Raw genomic sequence first — 26,860 nt, 5'->3', positions numbered from 1 at the left:
GAATAAAATAGGATAAAATCATTTAATCCACAATGCCTTTTCCCTGTACAATAAAATTTTGCCAAGGAACAGAACTCCTAGAGGCACCATTTCTTACTTCCTTGCACTGCCTCATAAGACTTTAGTGTGTGGAACAAAGCAGAAGAAGCTGTATGGCTCCTAAGAGGAAGATAAAAAGCTTTTGTTTTCTTGATCTACTGAACACTACATGAATCCAGTGCTCCAACAGCCTTTGGTCAGGCAATTCACAAAATATTCCTGTCCAGCCCTGGTAACACTGACAAACGAATCTCTGCCTCATGGCTTCAATACTCTCCAGGCTGGGTTCACCAGTCACCTGGAACCTGTGGCCCTTCTCTGAGGGATGGCTTCGGATCTTAAAATCAGTGGGTGACAAATGGAGGTAAGCAGAAGAGTTGCTGATTTTGCGGATACACCTTCCATTCTTCTGGCACAGGACTTTACTACAGAGTTTGGCTGCTGAGGTCACATTAATGATGTAATGTCCTAAGGGTCCATCAACGTACTGTTTCACAGTTAAACAGCTCTCCTGTAAATAATAAAAGACCATGACATATTTCTCAGTAGCTAGCACTATACCCAAGTTATAATATCTAAGATGATAGTACTAAACTGTTCTTGGCTAAAGTAACCAGTTGAGATAAATCTTGTTGGACTTACATACTGGAGTGATCTATTTGGCTTAATGATCTTACTTCCAGTGTAAGAATAGAAAAAAATTGACTTTTACTATACTGTCTATTTGAGTGCCTGGTAGAAACATATAGTACTAGGCTAGGGATGAGTCCCAGGAAGTAGAGTTTATGTGTTAATCTGAGACTAACTAGTTCCTTAAGTAGATATTCCTAGTAACTACCAACTAGGAGCAGTGCATGGGACTAACAGGTTTTCAAGCACATTGGATTACTACTCTGGCCCTGATCTCTCCAACCCCTTCAGCTTACCAGGAGCCACATAATTTTCATCGATGAGCAGAAAAGTTGTTGCAGCTGCAGCTAGAAAGTTCCAGTTCAGATTTCCTGCTTCCTCTGCCCAAATCAGCAGTGCTTTGCCAGAGACTTAGGAGAAGAGCAGACTGCATGAAAAGCAGAGTGGGCACTAAAGCCTAGCCAAGGTTTAGGAGTGAGTAGGGGCTAGACTGCCATGCTTCCTAGGAAACACTAGTGCAGGCTTCCATCTCCTCCATCACTTCAAGAGGGATTATTTGAGAAAGCCTGAAGAACCTGGCAGCAGAAACTAGGACTTTTCTTGTGGCAGTGTTATTTCCTATGTGTGATTTCGACACTAGCAATCAGAGAAAATACTCTGCCTCCAGACTCCATTCCTTCTCAGTGGATCTATACAACTACCATAGCTATAAAGTAGAATAGAGTAAAACAAGCAGCACATATATTGGTATGGCACTGTTTCGAAACATGTCTTTCTTCTCACCTGGACTCATTATTACAGAGAGCTACAAATGACCTGCCCAAAGCAATGTGCTCTGGAGCAATGGGACTTCTCAACCTAACAAAAGTATAGAACTAACAAGACCTGAAAGCAATACTGAGCCAGCCTCCTCAGTTGCTGGCTGATGACATTGATGAAGATAGATAGGTGTTATGGAGGGTGTGGTGGCAGAGAAGAGATATTGAAATGACTCCTAAATGTTGATAAACTGATAAGACCTACCTTTGAGCTGGCGTATTTCATACTGCCCCAGAGAACAACTCCTGCTGCTCCCAAAGCTGCACTTTCCCCAATGGTATTAACCAGATCTGTCTGAAAAAGGAGGCCAAAACCATACATCAGAAAAACAGACACAAAAGTGAAAGTAAAAAAGCATTGCGATATGGGCATCACTTTTTTTTTTTCCCCAGAGGCAATATTGGTCCTGTGGTATATTCTTCACAATAAAATCCATGTTTAGTTTAGAAAGCTCTTCTGCATCTCTCCAAAGGTTTGCATAGGTGGCATTCAAGAGTCTGACTACTACATAATGGTAATTGGGATCCTTATAATTTATTCACAAGAGTTCCTCCAGCCAAACTGGTGGAGTAAGAATTGAGTGATCAGTTTTGTCTACCAGTCTTTGAATGATTACCAAACCTACGTAGGCACAATTTTTGGCAAGTGATTATAAGTATGATCACACATTGTTAAATCACCCTTACTGTGTCTAATTACTGTTGATAGGCTTTATGCAGGAGTCTAACTCATGCTTCTTCAGCCATACCAACACAGTTACAGGACTGCTGTTTCTATCAGCATGAATGCCATTAGTCCAGGAAACATAGCTTTGAAAAATAAATCTCTCTCTCTGCTACATAGTGTCAAATGGAGGTAAGAAAAGCACACATATTTGCATACTGATTTAACCATGTTCACTTTTAGTATTGAACCAATAAGCAGCCAAGCTGTAGCAATAGCAGTAGCAAATCTACCAGAGCAGCCTGAGTGTAGAAGAGGAGGCACTGGTGCCTTGCCAACGGCATAGCAACATATCTTGCAAGTGTCTTAAAGCCATTCCCTGAGTCTGTGAATATTTTGTCCAGAGAAATGCAATTCAATCTTAGAAAATACAAAGGGCGGAACTTCTTCTTTCCCCAAATTTCAAGGCATGATCAAACCATCTAAAACCATTTCTGTCTGCAGTAATTGATTAAAAAGTAATTTCTGATCAGTATTTGTAATGACAGACATTACAATATTTCTTGGGTTGATGAAGAAAGAGTAAATTCTTTGCACCTCTTTTATGAAAAAACAATCCAAAAGACCAGCCAAATTATCTTGGTACATTTATGGTCAGAGATATAAAAGAAGGCACAAATAAATGCCCTGGGAAAGGGAGAATTCCCTGAAGAGTTGAAGACAATTACAGAGATGACAGAGTGAGCAGAGGCTTTGACCCTTAAGTAAAGGTTGGACAAAACAGTGCAGAAAACCTGCAGAAGTTTGGAAGAGCAGAGCCTGCCTACTGGCTTTTAGTGCAGGGTTCAGAGTGCTACAGAGTACAATTGGTCCTGCCTGAAGTTCATGTTGCCACTGATCATCCAAGCAGTCTTTTAGAGTCTTCTACTCTTAGCAGTGTACAGTCCAGTGCTAGTTTTTAAAAGGATAGTTGTGTGAGTTGCAGGGGTTATTTTAAAGTGGGAAACGGGGGTGCTGTTTCCTATGCAAATTAATTAATCAATAACAAAAAGTATGTTAATTAAAGATCAAAATATCAGATGTTAAAAGAAAGTGAAATACAGTATGACATCTTGATATTTGGGGTTCCCAGGCTTTCCTCAACTGTAAAGTATTTTATGAAGTTTACCAAGATACAAAAGCTTAACTGTAATTCCACATTATTCGCATGATGGTTGAGTGATTTAGCACTAACACATTTCAGATCTCATTAACAAATTAATGAAAACTTATCAGACAGCCAGAATAAATAATCAATAATCAACTGAGCAATTCAGCACTTTTCTCAGGCTAAGGCCAAAATGTGGCATTTTATTGGAAGGTTTGTTTCCCTAGGGATGTTTAAAGGACTCTTATAGCACCTGCACAGGTGCTGGATGCTGGTGAAAACAGCAGCTCACTGCAAAAAATTTGTATGGGACTTCATTTAAACACTCTCCTTACATCTTACATTTCCTTTTTTTGTATTCTTTAAAACAAAGTTCGAGTGCTAAGAGTCCTTCCCAGGAAGAAAAAGAATTAGAAAGACATGTTCTGAATTTTTCTCTCTTTCCCCACACTTAAAAGATACATAATTTCCAGCTAACCCTCCAGAGAGTGTTACCTTCACTGTGCAGTTACAGATGACATTTCTTTCTGATGCCATTTTACTTTGCACCAACTCAATGAAGATTCAAAGGAAGAGCAAGAAACAAGTGGGAACCTGACTACAGCTTATGACAAATTCATTTTAATAATTAGGTAACCTGCCCACAAGGAAAGAATTAAGGTTTCTGACTCTCATAGTTATGTCTTTTACTGAATGACTTTGTCATGTTCAGTACCCCAAAGCACAGAAGGGCTTTTCCCCAGATAACCTATGGACAGGAGGTTGTGCCCTTACTTTTATTTTTCCTCTCTCATCACTTGTTCTTTTTGGTCTGATGATTCCTTAACTCTTTTCTGGTGCCTAACACAGGGTGCTGGATCCATCCTGAGTGGGCTCAGAAGAGAACAGAGCCAAGAGCTTCTAAACCAGAGATAGGTGCTGTGATCAGTGGATAGTCACACAAAGAAGGAGTCACCACCACCACCCCTCCCATGCCACAGACAGGGTTATAAAATAAAGGTTTCACAGCCCATTTGGGTATTTTGAGAAAAGGAAAGATATGTGCTTCTCCAAATGGCTGAGAGTAGCAAACTAGGACTAGAGATAGGTAGGTGCCTCCATGAAGACCTGAGTGAGGCATACAAGCTCCACCAGCAGCCTCTGGTGGACATGGTAGTCTTGTCACAGACCAAGTGACCGTCCTCACGCAGCACAGCTTGGCATTGGTGGGGGCTCATTGTCATGGTTCTTCTGTGTAAGCATAAGAGGAAAACATACAGTTTTTTAAAAAATTAGCTATTTTAAATATGAGCATCTTTGCATTTGTCTAGGTGGAGAATCCTAATTCTTTTGTGGTATCAGACATAGGCAACTGGTATTTCTCCAAAAGATTAACAAGTCGACAAAGCCTTTTCCCTTCTTATGCTCATTCTTGTTTCAGCTTTTGGGGACAGTGTTCATCAACCAAAGGTCCTCAAGATTATGCAGGGCTGTCTCCAAACAGACAGCTGATTTGGCAGGGAGGAGGAGGATTTAGTTTCTGTCAATATTTTTCCATATTTAGATGAGCCAAGTTACTGCATTGGACACTAAAAAAATTAGGAGGTGAGACAAACTGTTTCTGTTTTGGAGCTCAAAGGGAAACAGGAGAGTCAGTTCTAGTTACAAGCTGAGGAAAGAAAAACAAGCACATCTGTAATCTTTCCTTCAAATTTTGAACAGTCTTAGTTACAGACATGTATTTTCTGTATTCAGGAATGGTACTGCAAGCCTGGCATGGTTGCAGGGAATGGTCTCTGTACACATGCACACCTGGTCATCAGAGAAGACTATCTGTAGGTGAACAAGAGAATTTTTATCCATTATTCATCATTTGTCAGTTGTCATCCAGCTTTATTAATTACTTCGGCCATCTAGTCAGGAAGCACAGATGCTACTGTGTGACTTCCCTCTCCCACACACTTAGTAGTGAATTGTCAACACAGAAAGTTTCTAAATACCCTACAGATGGCAGACTGCATTTCTAGAAAATACAGAAATCTTTCATAATGATTTGAATCCCAATTCAGAAATTATAAATTGTTTCTAAGATAAAAAGTGGGATTAATTTCTCAGACACCTTATGCACAACTCACCTGATTTCAAGATGCAGTTGGGGTGAAAAGTACAGTACACACAACTACAGCATCTGTTTGGGACCTGGGCTTTCATCTTTCTGAAGGTCTACTAGACCTGTGTCTCTCCCTCAGTAACTTCAGTTCATAACAATTCTTTCCATTTGATTCCATTGTGCTATTTACTATGTGTTTCATACTATGTACAGAAGAGCTTACACACAAGTCTTGAAAGTGCCAGCAGTGTTTCTGTTGGAATAGAATACACAGCTCTTGCATAGCTTGATGGAGCAGGGCAGTGGTTTTCTTGGCCCAGTCCCTGACAGAACTCAGGTAACTATATAGCCTGCTATCCCAATTTTAATATGGCCATTCAGCCTGGATGTCATGCTACACAAGCATCTTTCCTTGTCATCTTCATGCACATTGTTGCTGGAATGTTTCATACCTTGTTTGTAACTTCATGAGCATCACTTAGGGGCATGACATGGATCAACTGAGAAGCTCCAATCTAATCTAAAATCTGAACACACAAACCCACATTTAAAATATACTGGTGGCTCCAGGGCTAGGAAAGAAAACAAGAACGTTATTTTCTGGATCATTCCTATTTAAAATGTTATTAAATGCAACCCTGAAAGTTCCTGTCAGACCCCAAGCTGTTCTCACAGATGGTGTGTGTAGTCTGGAGATATGTCAAGCCCTGTCCAATGGCTGCCTGTGGTGCTGGGTACTGTCTGTATTAGAAAATATGTAGTGAGCAAAATACAAATATGTTTCTCTGGTTATGCAAAGATCTTCCCTGGTTGCAGAGTTGTAAAGTGAACTTTAAAGCATCCAAAAGTAAATGGCTACATGCAACTGGAAAACAGGATGGTGAGTTAAAGAGTGTAACTTGAAAGAAGCTTCACTCCAAATTACCACTGTACTGTTCAGAAAATACCTCGAGGTAAAACAATAACTTTATACCACCACAGATTTTGAATCCACACATAGTTGGTAACAGCATGTTAGTTTTCATAGCTTTCAGTAACATTCATGGTATTTTTATATCAATCAAGAGACTAGTTAATTTTATAAAAAAGTATTATTACAGACTGCATTTGAAGAATGCTCACGTATTTCCTAGTCTGAGTTCTTCAGTGAAGGTGTTCTGGATGAAATCCTGCCTGTACTGACCCCAGTGACTCCTTGCCTTCAGTGGGACCCAGCCTTGCCTATCTGCCCATGGTTTCTGAGCCAGCTAGAACCTGTGATTTCCACATAGAAAACATCTCCAGGGAGTCCCTGGTCACTGAAAATGAACAGAGGAAATTCATGATTACTTCTATGTATAATTTGCTTCCTAGAGGCAGCCTGAAATTACCATTTTCTTCCTGGGGTCAGCCTGAAACACTTCTCAGGCTCTCAGGGCTCTGCTGCACGTCTTCAGTTCCAGCTCCATGCAGCCACATGCAGCTTGTGGTTCACTGGACCAATTTTTACCTTTTCTCTTGACACTTCTCTGCAGTCTTCTGTTCTGGTTTGAGTAAGAACTTGTCTCTGGCAGCAACAGAAGCGACCTCTCTTGCAGCTGTCCACAAAACAAAGGGAGGGAACGCCCCCAGATGCTCTTAGTCATCAAGGGGTTGTTTCCATGAGTTCTCTGTCCCAGGTTTTTTTCCCTCTCAGGGAATTGATAGCAAATGAAGAAAAACTTCAGGCACTAGGGACAACTACTAGAGAAATTACGTGCATAACCAAAGTCACAGCAACGCTTGTCATGACATATCCACAAAGTCTGGGATTTGAATGTATATAATTTACCATCAATGTTGTGGACACTATATATTTATTGCATTTGATCTTTGGTTGAAGAACTATTGCATGACTCAAAAACTTGATTTCTTTAATAAGAGGACTCCACAGTTTATCACTAAATGTTGGGCATGAAGATGTTGTTCCTCTGAAAAGTGAGATAGATGGTCAATGGTCATCATGCAGGAGCTGGGAACTGCAAGCCAGACTATTTTACTTGACTGGTTTATTTCTATACTGAATGAATTTATGTTTGCATAAAGAAACAAAAAACCCTGAGGGTCCTTTCTCACGAAAGTTTGTCTTTCCTTTACACTAATTAGTTTTAAACTTCACAAAATTTGTCAAGTTCATTTCACAAGCTGTCCTGAAGAATTAAAATATCAGAATGAATTACTTCCTCCAGGAAATTATTTCCTTGTACTTTCTTTCTAAATTACTCTCATTAAAAATATACAATGCTATCCTACAGAAGCAGACCTAACCACTGCAATATTAATGCTTTAAAGGTATAGAGTTTTGTACTGTGACTACAGTGCTTCCTTTTAGAGGGGCTGCCTTAATATGAAGAACAAATGCATAAGTGCTTTTATACAGGAAAAGCTTTTAGAAAGTATTTTTTCTAAAAGGCAGTTTCAAATCTCTCAATTTCTAAAGAAGTCTGTCTGCTTACCTCTGTTAAAACATGAAAAGTATAGGCATAAAATGGTCTGGAGTAAACAAACACAGGCAAAACGTAGTCTTTTCGAGCAATTGAGGCAACACGTATTGCCTCTTTAACCCGATAGTGAACAAATTTTAGTGCATTTGGACTTGATTTCAGTATATAATCCAGGTATATAGAAGGGTAGAGAGCAGTGCTTTGCTTCCACAGCCAAAGCAGGAGGTCATTGCGGAAAGACTCGATGGGTGGGCACTTCCCCGTGTATGTTTGGGGATGTTCTTTGTAATCATAATTGTAGCAATCTGGGTAAAGATAGTAACCCCACAAACCATTTGGTCTCATATGCTCAGCCAGAAGGATGGTGTTGTTCATAAAACTCCTGCCAGCATTTTCAAATTCTTCTTTAGCCACTTTTCTAATTTTCTCTTCTGACCACCGAGGATGCCGTCTCCAAACAATCTCAAGAGACTTATTTCTATAAATGCTTTTATTACCCCAGTTCCTGTCCCACTGGGGCCTCCAGTTTTCCCAGTCAATGACTGCAAGTCCCTGAAATTTCTTCATGGGTATGCAGTAGTCAATGTCAGACTTTGCTTTACTAAGGTGTTTGATAAGACTTTGATTCTGGGGCACCCCTCCGTTAACAGGATCTCCGCTATCTGAGTAGTAAGGATAGTATCCCAAATGAGTGTGGTAGAAGATTGTCACATTGGATCCACTCAAAGTCTCATTGATGTTGGATGCAATGTCAAAAACACTGAGATCCAGGTCCACCTTGTACCGCAGCCTGCACTGCTCCGTTGGTGCATTCCAAACAACCATGAAGGGCCTGTGCAGAACCAGAGGGGCCCGTGCCGGCTTCGGCAGATGAGCATCAACCATAGCGAGCAGAGACATCACTGTTAACTGTCTGACCCGGACATCCATGGTATGTTTTATTCTGGGAAATTGCTATGATGTGCCCTTCAAAACAAAATCAAGACAAGACATGTTAGAAGGGCAGCATGGAGGCAGACACGATGACAAGGGGACGTCTTTTGGTTTGATTTGCTTTTGGTGACATTATAGTCAGCACAAACAGAGAAAAGTACAAAACCAATCTTGTAGAAGTTAAGCCTAATTTCAAATGCTTTGAAAAACTCTTTGATAGACTTTGTTGTCTAGAAGTGTGTTCTGATGCTCAGCTTTTTTTTTGCTTTCCCTTTCATTCAGACACTTCCCACAGCTGATTCAGACCTTCTCTAACATTTATTTGTTCCTTGATGTCTGCAGAAAACTTAGTTAATCAAGTAATAACCTAAAACAACAGTATAAAAAAAGAATGTGCTTCTTATTTGAAATTTCAGCTTCCAAGCAAGCTCTGCTATGGTCAGTCTTGACTTGCCTAGAAGATCATCACAGTGGGACTATGGCCTTCTTTACTATCTGTATATACTAATGTCACAATAGGAAATAGAATTTAAAAAAAGGCAGACACTTCTACCTCACACAGATTAATGAAGAGAACTCAGAAATGCTGCAATTTTCAGTATATGAAATATTCCTGAATTTCATTTTCATTTTCTAAATGAATAGATGCAAGAACAATAATCAATCTACAGGCTAGAACGGTGATAGTGTTAATGTCTTAGTGGTTTAAGCTACTTATTATACTGAAAGCAAATTAAATAACAATATGTTAAAGAAAATGAATTGTGTAAAGCAGATCTGAACTGGCTGGAAGAACGTACTGTATCTTAAAAAAAGGGACCTAGTCTGTAAAAGTGGGGGGTATTAGTATTAATTTTTTCCTTCAGGGTCTGCTGTTTTCCCTGACAATCACACTGGCTTGGGGACTGCTAGTACTCTGGGAGCTGCCAGAGCTGGCAGGCTGCTGGCACCCCAGACACTCACATCCCTAGTTTGCACCCAATGGGGTAGCTGTTCAGTCACTGCCTGCAGGCAGCTGCTCCAGAATCTCTGATCTTTTCACCAAGAAGCACGACTCAACTCTGTCCTTGGTTTGTCATTAAGGTCTCTTTGCTGAACTTTTTACATTTCAGAGATCATAAAAATGGTTTCTCTATGAATATATGTAGTATGACATGGTTTATCAGCTCAGTTTTTATCTTCTATCATTCAGCTGTCTAGATTCTCCATTTTAGTCACATGTTAAATCACTGCAATCACTGCCTATTCATGCACCAGATATGTGAATTTGAAATGTCCTGAAACTGGATGTTTCCCTATTTTTACATCCATTTTAATGATTTCTTTCCTTGCCTGTAAAGTTAAACCCAAGTTGTCCTATCATAATTAGTCTAGCTTCACTTTTCCCTGGTATTTTCTCGGTAAACATCAGTTAATCACTTAACTCCTTCCTGAACAAGGAGGGTTCCTCACACCTTCTCATGCAGCTCACAACTGGATCTTTACATTTCTTGCTGTCCAAACCAGTATAACCAACTGCTGCTCCATATACTAGATTTTGTAGTACTCCCTGGATATTATCTTTTAATCTATAATGGGATGCCAAATCTACAGGAAGGCTGCAGGTACCCCAATCCAAATATGCCAGCAGATTTATTAAAGAAAAAAATTTCCAGTCTTTGAAAATATGTTGGCTCTAATAAGTAACATAATCCAGGATTTCTCCCCTCTGTCATTTGTCCTTCCTTGCCATTCTTCCATCCTCTGAGTTTGATGTATCTTTTCCTGTCTGCCACTGCTTTTCTTCTTATCTTCTGCCTTTCCCTTAAGTCTCTACTTTGTCCTAATGTCTCCTGCAGAACAGCCTTTTTCTCCTCTATCCTCGTTCTTGCGTTTTTCCATCCTCAGTCTCAGAAAAGCATTGAGTTCCCCCAACCTGTGGTTTGGTATGAGAGCCCCTTCCCAAGGCAGGAAGAAGGCAGTGGCTGGGGGCAGGGAGTGGAGAGCAGGACTGAAAGAAGCCACAATGCTGGACTCTCCAGGAGCAAGCACTCATTAGCAAGCTACAGATGTATGCTCATGCTGTTTCCTCAGCCACTCTCTGAATGCTTGTTTTGCATCCCTAAATATAGATTTAGCACCCAAGTTTTACAACTTCGTTCACAATCCTTTAGATCCTATTAAGGTAATATCCTTGAATGAAATGGGCCATTGCTACAGGCCATCAAGCTGGTACTGTGTACAAGCCTCCCTGTTGGAAAAGGCTGCCAGGTTATTTTCACTCTACTAATCTACTGGAAGAAAGTCTTATGCTTGCAACTGATATATTTTTCTCCATTTTCCTGCAGTCTTGTATAATCCTTTAAGTAATGCCATAGGCTGAGAAAAACAAACAAACAAGTCACAAAAAGTGACTTTCCTGTTTTATACAAACTGAGCAGTGCACCACAGTAATCTGCATTCCTTTGAGGTAGCAAGCTATCTTAGATTGGTAAGTGATTTTTCATTATTTGGACTGGATTGCTTTGCAGTACATGAGAAAAAAATCCATAATAAAACAGAGTTTTTCTCAGAAAGTGAAAGCTCAGATGAAATGGGAGGAGCACCAAGAGAAAATTAAAGACCATTAGTGAATTTCTGTGTAAGTAAATCTGGGAAAAGATCCTAGCTTCCTATTCCCACAATCCAAATGCTGGATTGTTTAGCCTTGTGTTATTATGCACATATAATTAGATCATTTTGTCAGATATTAATGACTAATACAGTACAGTTCTTGTTTAGGTCTGACAGTTTTAGGCATTAGAACATTGCAGATAGTAAATCAGAACAGTTAGGCCAGGAAATAATATTGCAGGGTAATTTTAAGTTATATTTTTAATTCTTGGGCAATTCTTGTTCCTATCCCTGACAAGATTTTAAATCACAGAATGGCTGAGGTTGGAAGAGACCTCTGTAGGTTATCTGGCCCATGCCAAAACTGATCACTTAGGACCACGTAAAAAATACCAAAAGTGACAAAATGAAAATATTTATCTCAGGACATGTCAAATAATTCTTGAGGGTCTTTCAACTGGATTGACCAAATCTTTGAAATTGTGAAGGCTAGTCACCTTGCTGAATTGTAGACATGCAAATTTTTGCATCTGCAAGATGAATCCCACAAAACAAAAAAAAAAGGCAGGAATATGTCTAATGCTGTTCAAGTTGTTTAGAATTTAGGAGTCTGGTCAAGGACAGTCATTCAGGATCCTGCAGTGAATACTTGACACCTCCAAAAGTTATTGTAAGTTCCTTATTTAAAGCTATATGGAATTAGTCACCCAACTATCTCTATTAATCTGAGAATAAGGTGGTAAGTGCCACAATAATATGCCTACCTTTTTCATGGCTAAAGCAAATCACGGCAAGAAAGCACTTTCATTGCAAAGCATCTCACTTTTCCTGCTACTGTCTATTCCACACAAGAAACATTACCATATACACAATTCCTTAAAGAGGATATAATTAAAAAAAAAAGTCCTTTGAAAAAGTTCCAATCTAATTGCGTTAATCTGCAATTAATTCTGATGTTATTTGCAGATGGGAATTTAATTACAGACACTTATTTTTTCTTTGAAAAGTCACCTGAAGCCAAGTGAAACAAGTTTTAAAAAAAACAGGTAAGCCTATAGTTCAGAAAGAGCAGAAGATTAATTATGTGTTGTTTCACAAATGCATGAAGGAACCTCTAAACAAGAACAAAAAATCTTTTATTACATTTTCCTCTGCTGTATCTTTGGATTTCCTCCTTTTTACTCTTATGCATGGACACTAATTGGACTACTTTAATCCCGTTTTTTAATGAGAGGAGAAAGTAATGATTCCTCCATGAAGCTCATTATCAAGTTTGATTCAAATTGTATTCAGTGACATATTATCATGGTCAATTTAACTTCCCAAAGATGCAGATAGCTTTCTGAGGCACTGCAGTGTTTTCAGAGAGAATATGCTCTCAGTATTTCTGCTCTATATTCTAAAAACAAAAATGAGTTCTTCGTCAGTGAAAGAATTGGGGCCCGATCACAAATCCATTGAAGTTGATGAGAATGAAGTTTTTTTATTGGATTCAGGAAATTTTGGATCATGTTTTCACTGCACAAAATGACATGTAGTTTTCTATTTGCTTCAGTTTCTGCTATGCAGTTTAGGATGAAGCAGGTTATGGTTGGATTTCAATATCCCCTTTCTTGAATAGAAAAAAATTAGTTCATTTCTGCATATTCTTTTCATAATTACTGTAAAAAGTAACAAGAAAATAATTGCTTTTCCCAAGAAACTGTTGTTAGCTTAGTCCAACCTGTATTCAACTGTGTTTATTAGTCAGAATTCCGCTGTATTTTCTTTTCCACATATTTGAAAACAACTGAACCAGACATCTTAATTGCACATTTGATTTGAAAATATACCACTTAAAATTCATAAAAATATATACTGTCACACTAAAGAAGCTTACTTGCACACCAGGTGTTCCAATACAGACCAACGGTGTTCTCTAGATGGCCAGTTCTTCTTTCATGTTTTTTAGGTATTATTCTGGCATTCTTTGCACTGTAACATGATGTTACAGCTGCTGCTTTTGGTTATGATTTTTATGCTGGTCTTATAACCAGGCAACACAGCTTCATAATAGCCAACAAATTAATGCTTTCATTCTATACTCATCTGTATGCTGACTTGAAGTATAGTCCATACAATTAGCTATAACACAGTTTGTTTTATCTCTGAGGTATGAGTTAGACTGCACGTCTGTCATTGAACTCCATAATTAATTCAGAATTCAGAAACACACTGACAAAAATAAATAAATCTGGAGTTCTTATGGTAACAGCCACTTCAGATTCCCTCATTAACCTGTATCTGACAAACATAATTTAAAATCCAGAGTAGGAAAGAGGTACAGTTAAATCACAGAGTTGCAACAGAAAAGAGTCATGCCTTGGGATCTAAATTGGATTTACAGCATTTTTCCAATTTTGCTTTCAGCCTCTCATATGTGGTATTGACTCGTGCTTTGCTGAGTATAGCTCTGCACTTGTTTTCATCATAAACGTATTAATTTTAACTACTATTTCTCATATTTGTAGGAAGGCATTTTGCTTGAAAAACAAATAAAGTGTGAAGACACTTACAAAGGAAAATAATGGAACAGGATTGTTTTCATTTCACCAAGAAATGTACAAAATTGGCAGCTAGAAGAAATGCCTTTTTTTGAATATAGGCTGACCACATCTAGTATAGCAATTGTTATGACGGCTAAGAAATATGGACATTTCAACTATTTAAGCAATTTTTTGCCACACAATCACATTTAAAAGTACCTTGCAAATAATTTGAAAAATCTGTCTAGTCTACCTCTGTCTTGCTCCCTCTCTGCTGTTATTTTTCTGTTTCGAAGTTGTGTAAAAAGTCATGCTTTTCCCGGTTTTGTTGAATAATGGCTTGCATTAGTAAGCAGGTAAGTATGTTACAGAAGTATTTAAATCCTGAAACCTTCTGTGGCCCAGAAGTGTAAAACTGCATCACAGAGAAATTAAGCATTCATTGTATCCTCACAACTACCAGTTTTCAGTCTTTTGACTCATGTCTTCATAATTCTCCAGAAATATTTCTCAGATTAGATATCAAGTTAAACAGTGAACAGAGGGAAAACAACAACCTGAGGAGAAGGACCTGGGGGTGTTGGTTGATGGTTGATGAGACCATGACCCAGCAATGTGTGCCCACAGCCCAGAAAGCCAACCCTGTTCTGGACTGCATCAAGAGAAGAGTGAGCAGCAATCTGGGGCAGGTGTTTCTGCCCCTCTACTCTGCCCTTGTGAGACCCCACCTGGAGTACTGCATCCAGCTCCAGGGTCCTCAGTATAAGAAAGATGTGGACCTGTTGGAGTGAGTCCAGAAGAGGATCATTAATATGTTCAGAGCGCTGGAGCACCTCTCCTATGAAGACAGACTGATAGAGTTGGGGTTGTTCAGTCTGGAGAAGAGAAGGAGACCTTAAAGTAGCCTTCCAGTACCTAATAAGGGCCTACAAGAGAGCTGGAGAGGGACTTTGTACAAGTGTAATATAAATGTTTATTTCTTCCCCATATGCAAAGAATAAAGGGGAAAAAATAAATTGCATTTTTTTGCCTTTTGGAGGAGCTGTATTGATTGTCATAGCTGTTAAAGCCTTCCTTCCCTAAATAATTAAGACTAATGTCCTCAGCAGTGTTCAGTACACTCTTCTGTTCTGACCTTTGATAGGTAAAAATAAAAGTGCCTACCAACACTATTCTGTAAAGAAGTTCTTATTTTTTATAGATTTTCTTTCTGATTTATCACTAAATACTCTTAACTGAAGACCATGATCATTAATTGGCACTAATAGAATACATCCTACCTTCAGGCATGTAATTTTAATAGCTTATAAGAATGTAGGAATGGATAATACTGTGCAATAAATAATACATGAGTTTACATTCTTGCAAAGCATGTAAAATAGTTTAGCTCCTTTCATACCATCTGCTTAATTCATACATTCACTTCCTGAAAGGTTTATTGTTATTAGAGGCACTTATAACAGAGAAAATTAAGTCAAATTGATAACACAGAGAATGCCTACAATCAGGCTTAGGCTTATTCCTGAGAAAATGCTGTAAGCTAAATTAACTTTAGCTCACACAAAGATAAATTATGCTTTCAGACAGTGTAATTCAAGAAAATTCAATTGAAATTAATTGAAGGGTGTAAATCTGGAAAGATTCCAGTTGAATTCATGGAGTTATTAAGGATTTATAATCTTGTGAGAGGAAAAATGTGTCCTTTAGTCAATTAGAAAACCCTAATATGTTGGCAAATGTTAAAACATTTGTGTATTTCCACTGTAAATCTCTGCTTGCATTATATAATTCCTATTCTTTGGATAATAGAAAAGAGAATATTACACTTTGCTGAACAGAAACTCGGGACAATTTGGAAAATATGCATAAAGCATTTGAGGTGAAATTAACTTCAGACTTTATTTGCATGCCAATACACAGATTAGTCTGGTGTGTATATTGTTTCAAATAAATGAATTTAAAATACCTCCAGCTCTACAGAACCCCAGCACAATAGATTGACACAAATCATTAATGAACAGAACTTATTGCCAAACAACAAACTGCATCCTCATTTGGGCTCCTTTTAAGATTATTTTAAAATACTCCATTTGTAGGTGTAACTGCCATTTTGAAACAATTGCCCCCAGTGTTTTGCCTCAAATGAAGGAAGTACTTTTTTATTTTTCATATCAAATTAAATAGGTGAGCATCATATGATTAGCTCCCTTCTAGGTGAGTGGTGTTGCACGCACAGCCCGGTACATTTAAGTACTAAATTGATTAATCAAATTCTGAAATATCCTTAAAGTGAAAACATTACTCTTGTTTTTCAAATGTGAATTTTGCTCACAGACACACCATTTCAGTATCAGTAATCTAACTTGAAATTGCTGCTACGTATTGGAGTGTTCAGCACCAAATAGCTAGATGACAGAAAAAAAAACACAAGAAATAAATTATAGTCCAGAATAGACATAATACAGAAAATAACACAGAAAGCCTTCCTAACTGGTAGACTATAGGCAGAAGTCAAAACTTTGTGTTTACTGATTGTTAATTGAGTAAATAACATGGCACTTACCTCTATAAAACCAGAGAACAGCAGAAAACTTTGCTGAAACAATTTACAACAGCTGATGTGCTTGTCCCAGAAATGTGCTCCTCCTAATGAGTGGGCTTTTAACTAATGAGAAACTGAGGGCATCTGAAGATAAGGGCAGAATTTTACCTAAACGCTCATCATGTCGTTGCAAAATAAGTAAATGAATTCATTAAAAGCATAGACGTACTACTTGTAAGCAGCTGGGCTCTTGCTGTAATAATTTTGTATCATTTTTATGTCCCAAAAAGGGATCAACCAGACTGGTGTTTGAGAGGAATTAAATTGTGTTTTGAGAGCTACACACTCTGGACTGCGGTGACAGGCATTAACAGAAGGGACAGTTTGGTCACTGTGTAGGGAGAAGCAGGAATGCTGGCAAACCCAAGCAAATGAAATAGTTCAGGAAGACCTATTTTAAAAACTGGCTGGATGGCTGAGTCCAAGGAGTAGTGGTGAATGGAGTTTAATCCACTTGGTGGCCAGCCCCTAGTGCTGTTCCTCAGGGCTCAGTATTGGGGCTAGTCCTGTTTAACATCTTTATCAACAACCTGGACAAGGTAATCGAGGGCATGATCAGTCAGTTTGCAGATAACACCAAGCTGGGCAGAGGGTAGGAATGGTCCTGCAGAGGGATCTGGACAGACTGGATCAATGGGCCAAGGCCAAAGGTATGTGCTTCAGCAAGGTGAAGTGCTGAGTCCTGCACTTGGGCCACAACAACTCCATGCAGAGCTACAGGCTGAGGGAAGAGTGTCTGGAAAGCTGCCTGGTAGAAAAGGACCTAGGGGTGCTGGTAAAATACAGGTGACTATGAGCCAGCAGTGTGCTTGGGTGGCCAAAAACGCCAAAGACATCCTGGCGTGTATCAGAAATAATGTGGCCAACAGGACCAGGGAAGGGGTCATCCCCCTATACTTGGCACTGGTGAGGCCATACCTCAAATCCTGTGTTTAGTTTTGGGTCCCTCCCTACAAGACAGACATTGAGGTGCTGGAGAGTGTCCGAAGAAGGGAAACAAATTTGGTGAAAGATCTGGAGCACAAGTCTTATAAGGAGCAGCCGAGGGAGCTGGGGTTGTTTAGCCTGGAGAAAAGGAGATAGAGGGGGGGATCTTATTGCCCTCTGCAGCTACATGAAAAATTTCTTCACAGAAAGGGTTATCCAGCATTGGAATAGGCTGCTTGGGGAAGTGGTTGAGTCACCATCCCTGGAGATATTTATAATATGTGTAGATGTGGCACTTAGGGACATGGTTTAGTAGTGGACTTGGCAGTGCTGGGTTAATAGTTGGACTCAAGGACCTTAAGGGTTTCTTCCAAACTGTTTTATGATTCTGTCATTTGTGCATAAGCCCCCCTAAAACTAAATGTGAAGCGCTCAGTCTTTGCTATTCCTTGAACAGGACACCTACAAGTGGACCCCAGGGACCAGCGCTTCCCAATCGCAGTTTCTACACACCATGGGATGGTGTGAGTGACCAAAGCAGGGCAGAAGGGACCAAAATATCACAGCATCCTTGTGTGCTCTTTCAAGAGTCTTGGTTCAGCATTACAACAGCTTTAACAGCTACGTCCTACCTCAACTACCAGTCAAAACACCCTCAGATGTATAGGGATGGATAGAAGAAGTCCCTGCCTACTGAAATATGACAGTCAAAGGCATGTGTATCATAACAATGCAGACAAAGAGGTCAGAAACGTCCATATCCCATGTGGGAACTGTGAAGTGTAAAAGGAGGAAACTCTGGGTTTCCGCATCTTGTCAAGCATGAGTGTTGCCATGTAAGTATTAAATTTGAAACAAATACAGGAAACAAGTACAGAGAATTATTGGAACAACTACAGACATTTTGGTTGTTGTTGTTGCCACATTTGTCTCTGAATCTGCACAGCTATTTGAATTAAATAGGAAACAAGTAGCTCCCTGAGCCCTGGAAATAATAAAGTCAAGTTTCCTATGGGCCTGTGTCTCATCCTTGACTGAGCTCCAAACTAAGGTTCCCCAAGGCTGAGGCATGTACAGATGATCTCTCCTGTATTGGTTCTTCAGCTTGCAGCTTGACTCCTTTTTTTCTTGCCTTTTACTCAGCAGGTTGTTTCCATCAATGAGTAGAGATGAGATAGTCTTTGAGACCTGAGCCACTCCTGAGTACCTGGCTGATGTTTGCTGTCACGGACGGACGTGCAACTACACAAACAAACAGAGTTTTGACCATATCTGTATGGTCAGTGAGGACTTGAGCACCATTTCTATGATGGGAAAGGCTGAAATAACTTCTGACTACTAAATATTACCCAATACCATCAGTAGGTATGCTAGAGGGTGCATTTAACAGCTGTCCCAACCATGCAATGGGTCAGACAGTGCATCCCTGCAGCACTGCTGAGGTGCCCCTCATCACCCATCCACAGCCTGGCAGACTTGTACCACGGCCCTGTGCTCAGGATTCCCACCCCAGAGTGCAGCCAGCAGGACCACCAAGCGAGCACTGCTTTTCCTGAGCACCTGCCAAATCTCAGCAACAGTTTATTCAAAACAAAGGACAATCTATTTGCCTAAAACAGACTATAGGACAAAGGGTAAAATTAAACAGACAGCTTTTCATATTTGACCTTAAATCTACCTTTCTTTTAAGCCCAATTATCTCAGCCTGTAGGCTTGGGAGTGGAGACATGTGTTTGAAATGCCTCTTTCTCGATGTGTTTCTAGCTGCATTTTTCCCTTGGAGGGGGGCTGCTAAAGCAGGTGCTGCCCACCTCCTCCTTACTACAGTCTTATTCTACTTGTAAAGGTCAGCATCCTCTTGAGGCCTCAGCTCTGTGGAGCTCAGCCTTGCCACCCCTGCAACAGTAACCCCATTACTTTACTTTCATTCTTGTTCTGGGTCTCATTTCACTTCACTTTAACATTTTCATTTTCCTTTTTTTTATCCTGCACTAAGAATATGAAACAAACTGACAAATAATTAATAAGGAATTTATTTCAACTAATCTCTTTGTTCTATCTGTTCAAATATATCACACAAAGAATAACTTTCCAATTAAATGCTAATAAAAATAACAGTATGTAGGAACACACTGTTCACATGTGTTTGGTTTATATACATATGTAGGTAAAGTCTTTGGTATAGTCAAAAAATACACCTGAACACGCTTAAAATAGAGTAATAGAGTGGAAGAAGTAACTCAAATAAACCAGTAGAAAATACTACATTTCCCTGATTAAAAAGGGAAAAAATAACAAGTTTGAAATAAATGCCTGGCTCGTCCCAAAATGCCACCCACTCCTGAGTTTTACTCAGAACAACAAAGAAAAGGAAATCCTGCAGTATAAACAGCAGACAAGGACAACTCAAGAATTTGCTTCTTCAAGGAATCACTAGTCATTCAGGCAGCACTCTGAGCTGCTGGAGCAAGAGAAACCCTTCCAACCACTGGGGGAAAAAAGATGGCAATAGCAAATCTGTGTTCAGAATAATGAAACAGCCCCAAACTCCCCAGGACAGAAGAAGCAGCTTTGAGAGCAAGTACTTGCTGTTTTGCAACACTACTCAATGACAATACCAATGCTTAGTAAAAGTCAATGTAATACCCCAACCCAAAAAATATTTCGGTTTTCACCTTTCCACCTGCACCTGTGTGGGCACTAAGATCTCGGGGTGTTTCATTGCTGTTGTTAATTTTACTTGATATTGCAGCTTCACTTAATATTTGAGAAATGAAGATAACAAGGGATGTGTGACAATTGCCATGAGTCAACAGCTATTGATTCCCACCATCTGAAAAAGGGATGTCTGTGCATATGTACAAATATAATTCTGACAGAGAGGAGGAGAATGCCATCAGGATTTGCAGTCTAGCTCCTGCCAACCTCCACCTGTGCTGTAAAAAGCTTCTGCTAAATCCAGAAGCCCTTGCTCTGTCTCCCTGAACTCAGACGGTGGGCATCTACATCACGAGCCTTCTGAGGTTCTGCTCCTTCTTGACAGCTGGACCTCATCCCCAACCACGCAGAAAATGTTCTGTGGGACAGAAGGAATGACAGGTTGTAGCAGAAGAGAGGGAACTATAAGGAGAGACATTTGGGGAAATAATTCAGAGAGAGACTTATGCTTTGGTTTTATTTGAATTACAATTGAAACCAAGATCTTTAATGGAAGGAATTTGAGGAAAAAAGCTATATTTTATGTAAAGTAGCATTTGTTTAGAGCTGGAGTGGAAGCTCAGCTGTCCCCAGCTTCTAATTATCCCCTTTTTGGGGGTCTGAGGAACCCTGTTGTGACAGGTTTTTGGTGAAGTCTGACTGAAGTTAAGGATGCTGAGGTCACCTCTGCCAGAAAAGTGCTTCATCCCCATTTCTGGCATTCAGCCTCCAACCCAGTGGTGTCATATCCACCTCCCTCAACCTGCAGGACCAAATCCAACATACTCCACTTTTTCTTTTTTGTGAGGCAAAAATAACCCACAGCTGCCAAACCATATATACAAACTGTTTAAAGTAGGAGTGTCTCTGAAAAACATATGCACAACCTGGGTGTGAATGGCACTTGTGCCACACAGGAAAGGACAGTGGGTATGCACAGCTTTAGGGCAAAATAAAGTTCAGACCTCTGAATACCAGGGCAGTTACAAAACAGTGAACATCGATGTGAAGTTTGAGCTAGTGATCTGATTTCATCAGGAAAAAGATCAGGGATTTAACAGTGTTACAAGGAAATATTGCAATAAGGTTAGACCTTCTGACCAAGGAATATCTGATGTTTCCTCTTAATCTAAAGCAAAACCTAATAAATTCAAGATGACACCCCCCTTTGCTTTCCTTATGTTTTCTAAAGAACCTAAAAATCCATTTAAGACTGAGCCTCTTACAACAGTGCCCCTGCATTTCCACAAATATTTAATTCTGTAAGTAAATGCAAGGAGTGTGCACTTCAGTAACACATTCTGGATGTATCCAGTGGCTTGGTCAATCTTAGTATTCTTGCAAGAAGCTCCTGAGAACACATTTGGCATATTGGGCCTTTGCACTCAGGTATCTGGGATCTTTCTCTGATGATGGTTGTCTACAATACAAAGATAGAAGATGCATTTAAAGCTCAAAGGCTGCAAACATTTATAAGCTTATCAGACTCAGAACATAGTTTTGGAGAGATAAATGCTTTATTAACAACTCTTACAAAATCAGATCTGTGGCTTCCCAGCTCTTGAGATATCTATCAGAGAGAGAAAAGTCGGGCCTGAAGATAAGAATTACCAGGTCTGGGATGCTGATGTCTGAAGAGAAACTTTAAGAACTTTACCTCACTTTTTTTTCTGTGATATTGTCATTATTTTGGCACTCAAAAAGATGTGTGCATTCAGTTTTTTTCTGAATGTAGACTAATTTTCGTTGCTACACCAAAGGGAGTTGGTAATCCAGTCACACAGAAAGAGAGTAACAGATCTTGACCCCAATGGAACAGAGGAATGAAGTTATATTTAAAGAGCAAGGAGGGAGAAATGGAATTTATTGTTCAGCTTCATGCAGAGAGGTGGCTGACTCACAGGCCTGTGTGGCTGATGGTACTTTCAGGCAACAGCAGGAGATAAATGAATAAGTAGAAAAAAATGTCAAATTTATGTTGACTAAAGGGGAAACTAAAGAACAGCCATGACTTCCCACATATTTCTGCAAGGCAACTTTCTTCTGTGTTTCTATGGTGTAGCCAGAAAGCAGAAGCTGAGCCTGTGGCTGTCATATTTCCACAATTTTTGCAGATTTCCTCACATGAAACAAGCAGAATCATAAAAACACCTCAAGAGATCAGGTTATTCCTTCATATTGAAAATTAAGATCTTTCACTTCAACAATAAGTATTTTCGGATGCTAATAGAAAAATAATTGGACAGCACTTGAGAAAAAACTTTTAGTAAAAAATGAGTCATCGCTTATCTCTCCCACTGTATATGTGTGTATATAGAAGTCACAATCAGAAACACACTGCTCACGAAATGCACTTCACACTTTAGTCTCATTTTCTAAAGACTGTGCTGTTAACTAAAACTGGGATAAGTGGCGAAGGTAACAGTAAGCTACCAATAAAACCAAGAGATTTGTTTTTCTGGTTTTTCAAGTTCATGAAATCCTGTCAAAAACTTGTTTGTCAGCTGATATGATAAATATAGATATTTGCGGAAGTGTTCACTTTGATCATGCCCCTTGGCATTTTTAAAGTCCTCTGTGCAGGAGAAGTGAAAGAGGAAAGACTCTAAAAAATGTTGAAGATGAAACAGGGAGGGGGGAACCGAGACTCCACTGGCATTGCACACCTTTGGTTACACCACCCTACAACAGAGAGCAAACAGGTGATGCTCATGGTACCCTGGGGGCTGCTGCATATGCAGGGTGCAATGAATGCTCAGAGCCCTTTGCTCCAAAAAGGCAGCAGCAATGAGTGGTGGGGAGAAACTCACGCCTCTGACACAACCCCTTTCTCATAACCATCCTTCCAATGCATGAACTTTCTTTCCAGCTTCTTTTCCTTCTTTGCAAGATTTTTACTCTATTCCTGCTTTCTGATCTGATTGAGAATCCATCTTCACCAGATAGATCAACTTAACCCTGCTACATTAACTTGGCACAGCAAGATAAAAACTTGTCCCAAACAATCAGATCTATCTCTAAAAACAAAAACAAAAACAAAAACAAAAACAAAACAAAATAAAAAAAAAAACACAAAACAAAAAACCCCAAACCAAACCAAACCAATCAAACAAACAAAAAAACCACATAACTTTTCCATGAATTGTAGAGAGGAAAATAAGAGCAAAAAGGTGAATGTTTTTCCTGGCCCGAAGAACACAGTTCAAATCATGTGCTCAAAAAGCTACCCAGATACAGTAGCTATATTTTCCTGCCTTTGCTATTCCTTCCTCCTTCCCATTCCTAACAGAGGGCTTTGTTTTGATTTACAAGGAAATATGATTCAATTTCAACTGTGAAACACAAAAGCCACTGTCTGAAATCAACACTTTTTTTTTAACAGAAGAGGCATTAATTATGACTTTAAAGAATAGTAAATGAGAGGGTTTTTTCCTCTAGAATATTGTATAATATAAAAAGTATGGTATTATAATGTAGAACTATTTAGAAATCTTGTGTACTGAGTTTTTTTATGAGATTTCATCCACATTTTATCCACTTCTTTAAAATTCTTAGTTTTTAAGCTTTTTCTTTTTTTTTTCTCTCTTCATTCTATTAATCTTCCTTTTTTTGCCATTTAGTAAAAATTAAATACAGTTTTGCTTCTTGCATAAGTTGTGAAATCCAAAGACCTTGTCACATAAGCCTAAATCTAGATTTCTGTGCAGATCAAGGAAGTAGTACAGTCATTTTCCATAAGAGTTTTTGTCTCATCTTTGAACTAATTTTTGTTTTTCAAGCACAGGCTGCATATGCATGTGGGGAACTCCAACAAGGAAATGGAGAAACAACCTGTGTGACTTAGGCTGGGACACATTCTTAGACTTGCAGTTCGCCTAAACAAAAAAGGTGTGGAGCCATCATACTACCCTGAGTCATACTACCCATACTTATGCAATTTGAAGTAAAGGATCTCTTTTGACACCCATTGGGATGGTGACATGCCTCACTCAGGTGGTGAATAACTTGTTCCCTCCAGAATTCAGGGTTACCACACAGATAACACCATATCACCCGGTCCAGGCAGAAGCCAGGGTGTGAGGAACTACCTTGAGACAATGACTTGCTTCCTGGATCGGAGGTGAGTTCATGCTCTGTCACCAGGTTGCTCATATTAGGGTTTCTACATTTCAGAAGAGTTTGATGGGCAATAAAAGTACTTGAAAGCATTTCATTTATTCACACTGCCGTTCATTACCTGGTGAATGGAAGCAATTTCGGGTTATACTCTGAAATAAGCCTCACAAGACTGCGTTAGAGATGTAGGAGCCTACATATTTTGACCTTCAGTAGGAATCACTCACATAATTAATTTGAATAAAAGGTTGATTTTTCTACCTTAAATACATGATAAAACACAAAATTATGCCTCTATTGTTAGCGAACTTAAACATAGTCTCATCATGTATTAGACTGGTAATGATGACCATGGTCAAGTTTGCTCAATGTTTTTGCATCATTACACAGTATTTTGGGGGTACTTGAAATGCAAATAAAAGCAGGGAGACCCTCCATGCTGTTTTGCACCCCGGTACTTTTTTGAATGATCACAGAGGAAGCCGCTACCAAATGAATGTGAGGGGAAGCAGGCAAGGCAAACTAGGGAAGTAGGTAAGAAATTTATGGAGGAGGTCAGAACCAGGACTTCCAGAGGGACCAGAGGGGATGAGGAAAGGGGAGCCAAGGATGGGGACAGACAGATGCCAAGGGGCTGCCTCTTTTGCCATCTCCTACTCTTTCAATATCTGACTTCAAGATAATTTTACAGGTGAAGTGCTACAAAAAACCATAAACTTGTTTCTACTCTTTCTATGCATTCACTTTAAAAGTTAGAAGTGTTTTGCCTTCTTTTTCTAACTGCTATTTTTGTAAACCCAGCAGCAACCTAAAGGAAAGCTGGTAGCTGGTAGATTTCCACCCAATTAATCATTCCTGTCAATGAAGGCTCTCAGATGGGTTCTCAGCCACACACTGGGAGCCCCATTCTTCTTAAATTGAAGTTATATTTGTGCAGATCACCCATCTTCAGCACACTTCCTTAGATATAACGCTTCAACATTTGCCAAATAATTGTTTTTATGGTACACAGAAAGAAGTAGAAACCCACTCAAACCAAGCACCATGACTAGCTGAAGAGCTGGAAGTGACCATATGCACTAAAAGGTTATTTCTGTCTCATAGATTAGCAAATATGTCCCTGAATTCAGGCAGGATGTATTTTAGACTTGTGCAGAGGGCCAGCACAAGGACCATATGTCATTTAAATCCCATTTAAACATTATTTTAAAGGCACTAGTAGGACTTCTGTGCTCCATCACCCTTTCTATCGGGTTTAATTCTATAAGTGTCATTTTTATACCAGTTTCAAAGGAAAATTGTGCTTTAAATTGAGGAAGTGGCACCATCTTGTGGGTGATAATGAAAGTGTTTTTTTTCTTTAGTAAATTTAGTTGGTTTTTAGTTTTCTTTCCTTTCCCTTCCTCTCTTTTTTTTAATGTTCTTATAATTCTAAAGAGTAGCCTATTGAATCTAAAAAATAATTATTGTTTCAGAAGACTTTAGCGCAGAGCTGAGGTCTATTATGCAAAAAGTGCACAATATTTTGATTATCTGCCATGTACTATACAGATTTCTGACAGATTGGCTAATATCGTAGAAAGATTTTTGAAAAGCCCTTTTGTGGTCAGGCCCATAAAATTTAAGAAAAAAAAAAGCTAACTAAAATCTGTTTATCAAGAAAATAACGTCTACATTTGCAGTGGCCAACTGTTATTCCCAGGAGTGAATCAAAATTCTTCAAATACACATACAGAAGATTTATTTACACATTTAAGTCTATAAGCCTCAATGAAATTATCCAAATTAGATCTAAGCATACTGTAAGAGTTTGTCTTCACTCATGTATTTTCAGGGTCACTAATAAAGTTCCTGCAAGTTAAAAAATAAGAATATAGCTCTGTAGCAATTTACATAAAAACTGATACGTGTGCCTTCACTCTGAGAATAATCAAGATACAGTCTCTTTTTTTTTTTAAATACCTCAGCTTCTTCTTCCTTTATAGGATTAGTCAAAATTGTCAGCAATCTACTGTGGAGACAGAAAAAAAGAAGAGTAAGGATGTTGCTGACGATGAATATTACCGGTTTGTTTAATATGCAAACAGCTGTAGTGCTAAGAGTAAATGTGCAGTGCTTGAGCTTGTTTGTTTAGAGGCATGCTCGTAATTACTGTCAGTATCTCAGTGCAATTCACTTCTCTTTAGATATCACCAGTGCAAATGTCTATACCTGAACTGGTCAGCAAGGTTCGTTTTAAAGTTTCTAGGGAGTAAGAGTTGATTTTAAGGTGCAGTTCATCTCGTCCTGTACCAGATATCTGAAGTAGATCAGCTGACTCATACCCTTAAAGTGCTTATTTCTCTTCTTTGGTTATAAAGGGAAAATGACGTAATTAGCATAGACAACGATAACTCCTGCAGCGATCTGCACACAGTCAAATGAAAGGTACCCCATGTACCTCATAGAAATGACATTATCAAGATTTTTGGAGCCCTGCGGATGATATTTAATTCAGAACTCCAAACAGCTTTAAACAGACAGTCTTAATTATGGATTTCAAGAACAAGCTCTAAAGATCAAATCTGAATTAAGAGATATTAAAATAGCTTAATATAGGACTGCACACACTGTGTCAGG

General features: G+C 39.1%; 1 protein-coding gene across 1 annotated transcript; it reads right to left on the bottom strand.

Moving 5' to 3' along the window:
- Positions 1-121: 121 nt before the first annotated feature.
- LOC127474554 (hyaluronidase-1-like) lies at positions 122-8,779 on the bottom strand. Its single transcript, XM_051795536.1, has 3 exons — positions 7,862-8,779; positions 1,693-1,782; positions 122-550 (listed from the first exon to the last, which is right to left on the bottom strand). The coding sequence occupies exons 1-3, from the start codon at positions 8,777-8,779 to the stop codon at positions 122-124; spliced, it is 1,437 nt and encodes a 478-aa protein (XP_051651496.1).
- Between the last annotated feature and the right edge of the window lie 18,081 nt (positions 8,780-26,860).

This window comes from Manacus candei, unplaced genomic scaffold (assembly GCF_025592945.1).
Source record: "Manacus candei isolate 608988 ecotype Guabito, Panama unplaced genomic scaffold, ASM2559294v1 h1tg000043l, whole genome shotgun sequence".
NCBI classification, from domain to species: domain Eukaryota; kingdom Metazoa; phylum Chordata; class Aves; order Passeriformes; family Pipridae; genus Manacus; species Manacus candei.
Note: the sequence above shows the minus strand (reverse complement) of the source record. Positions and strands in the feature narration are given on the sequence as shown.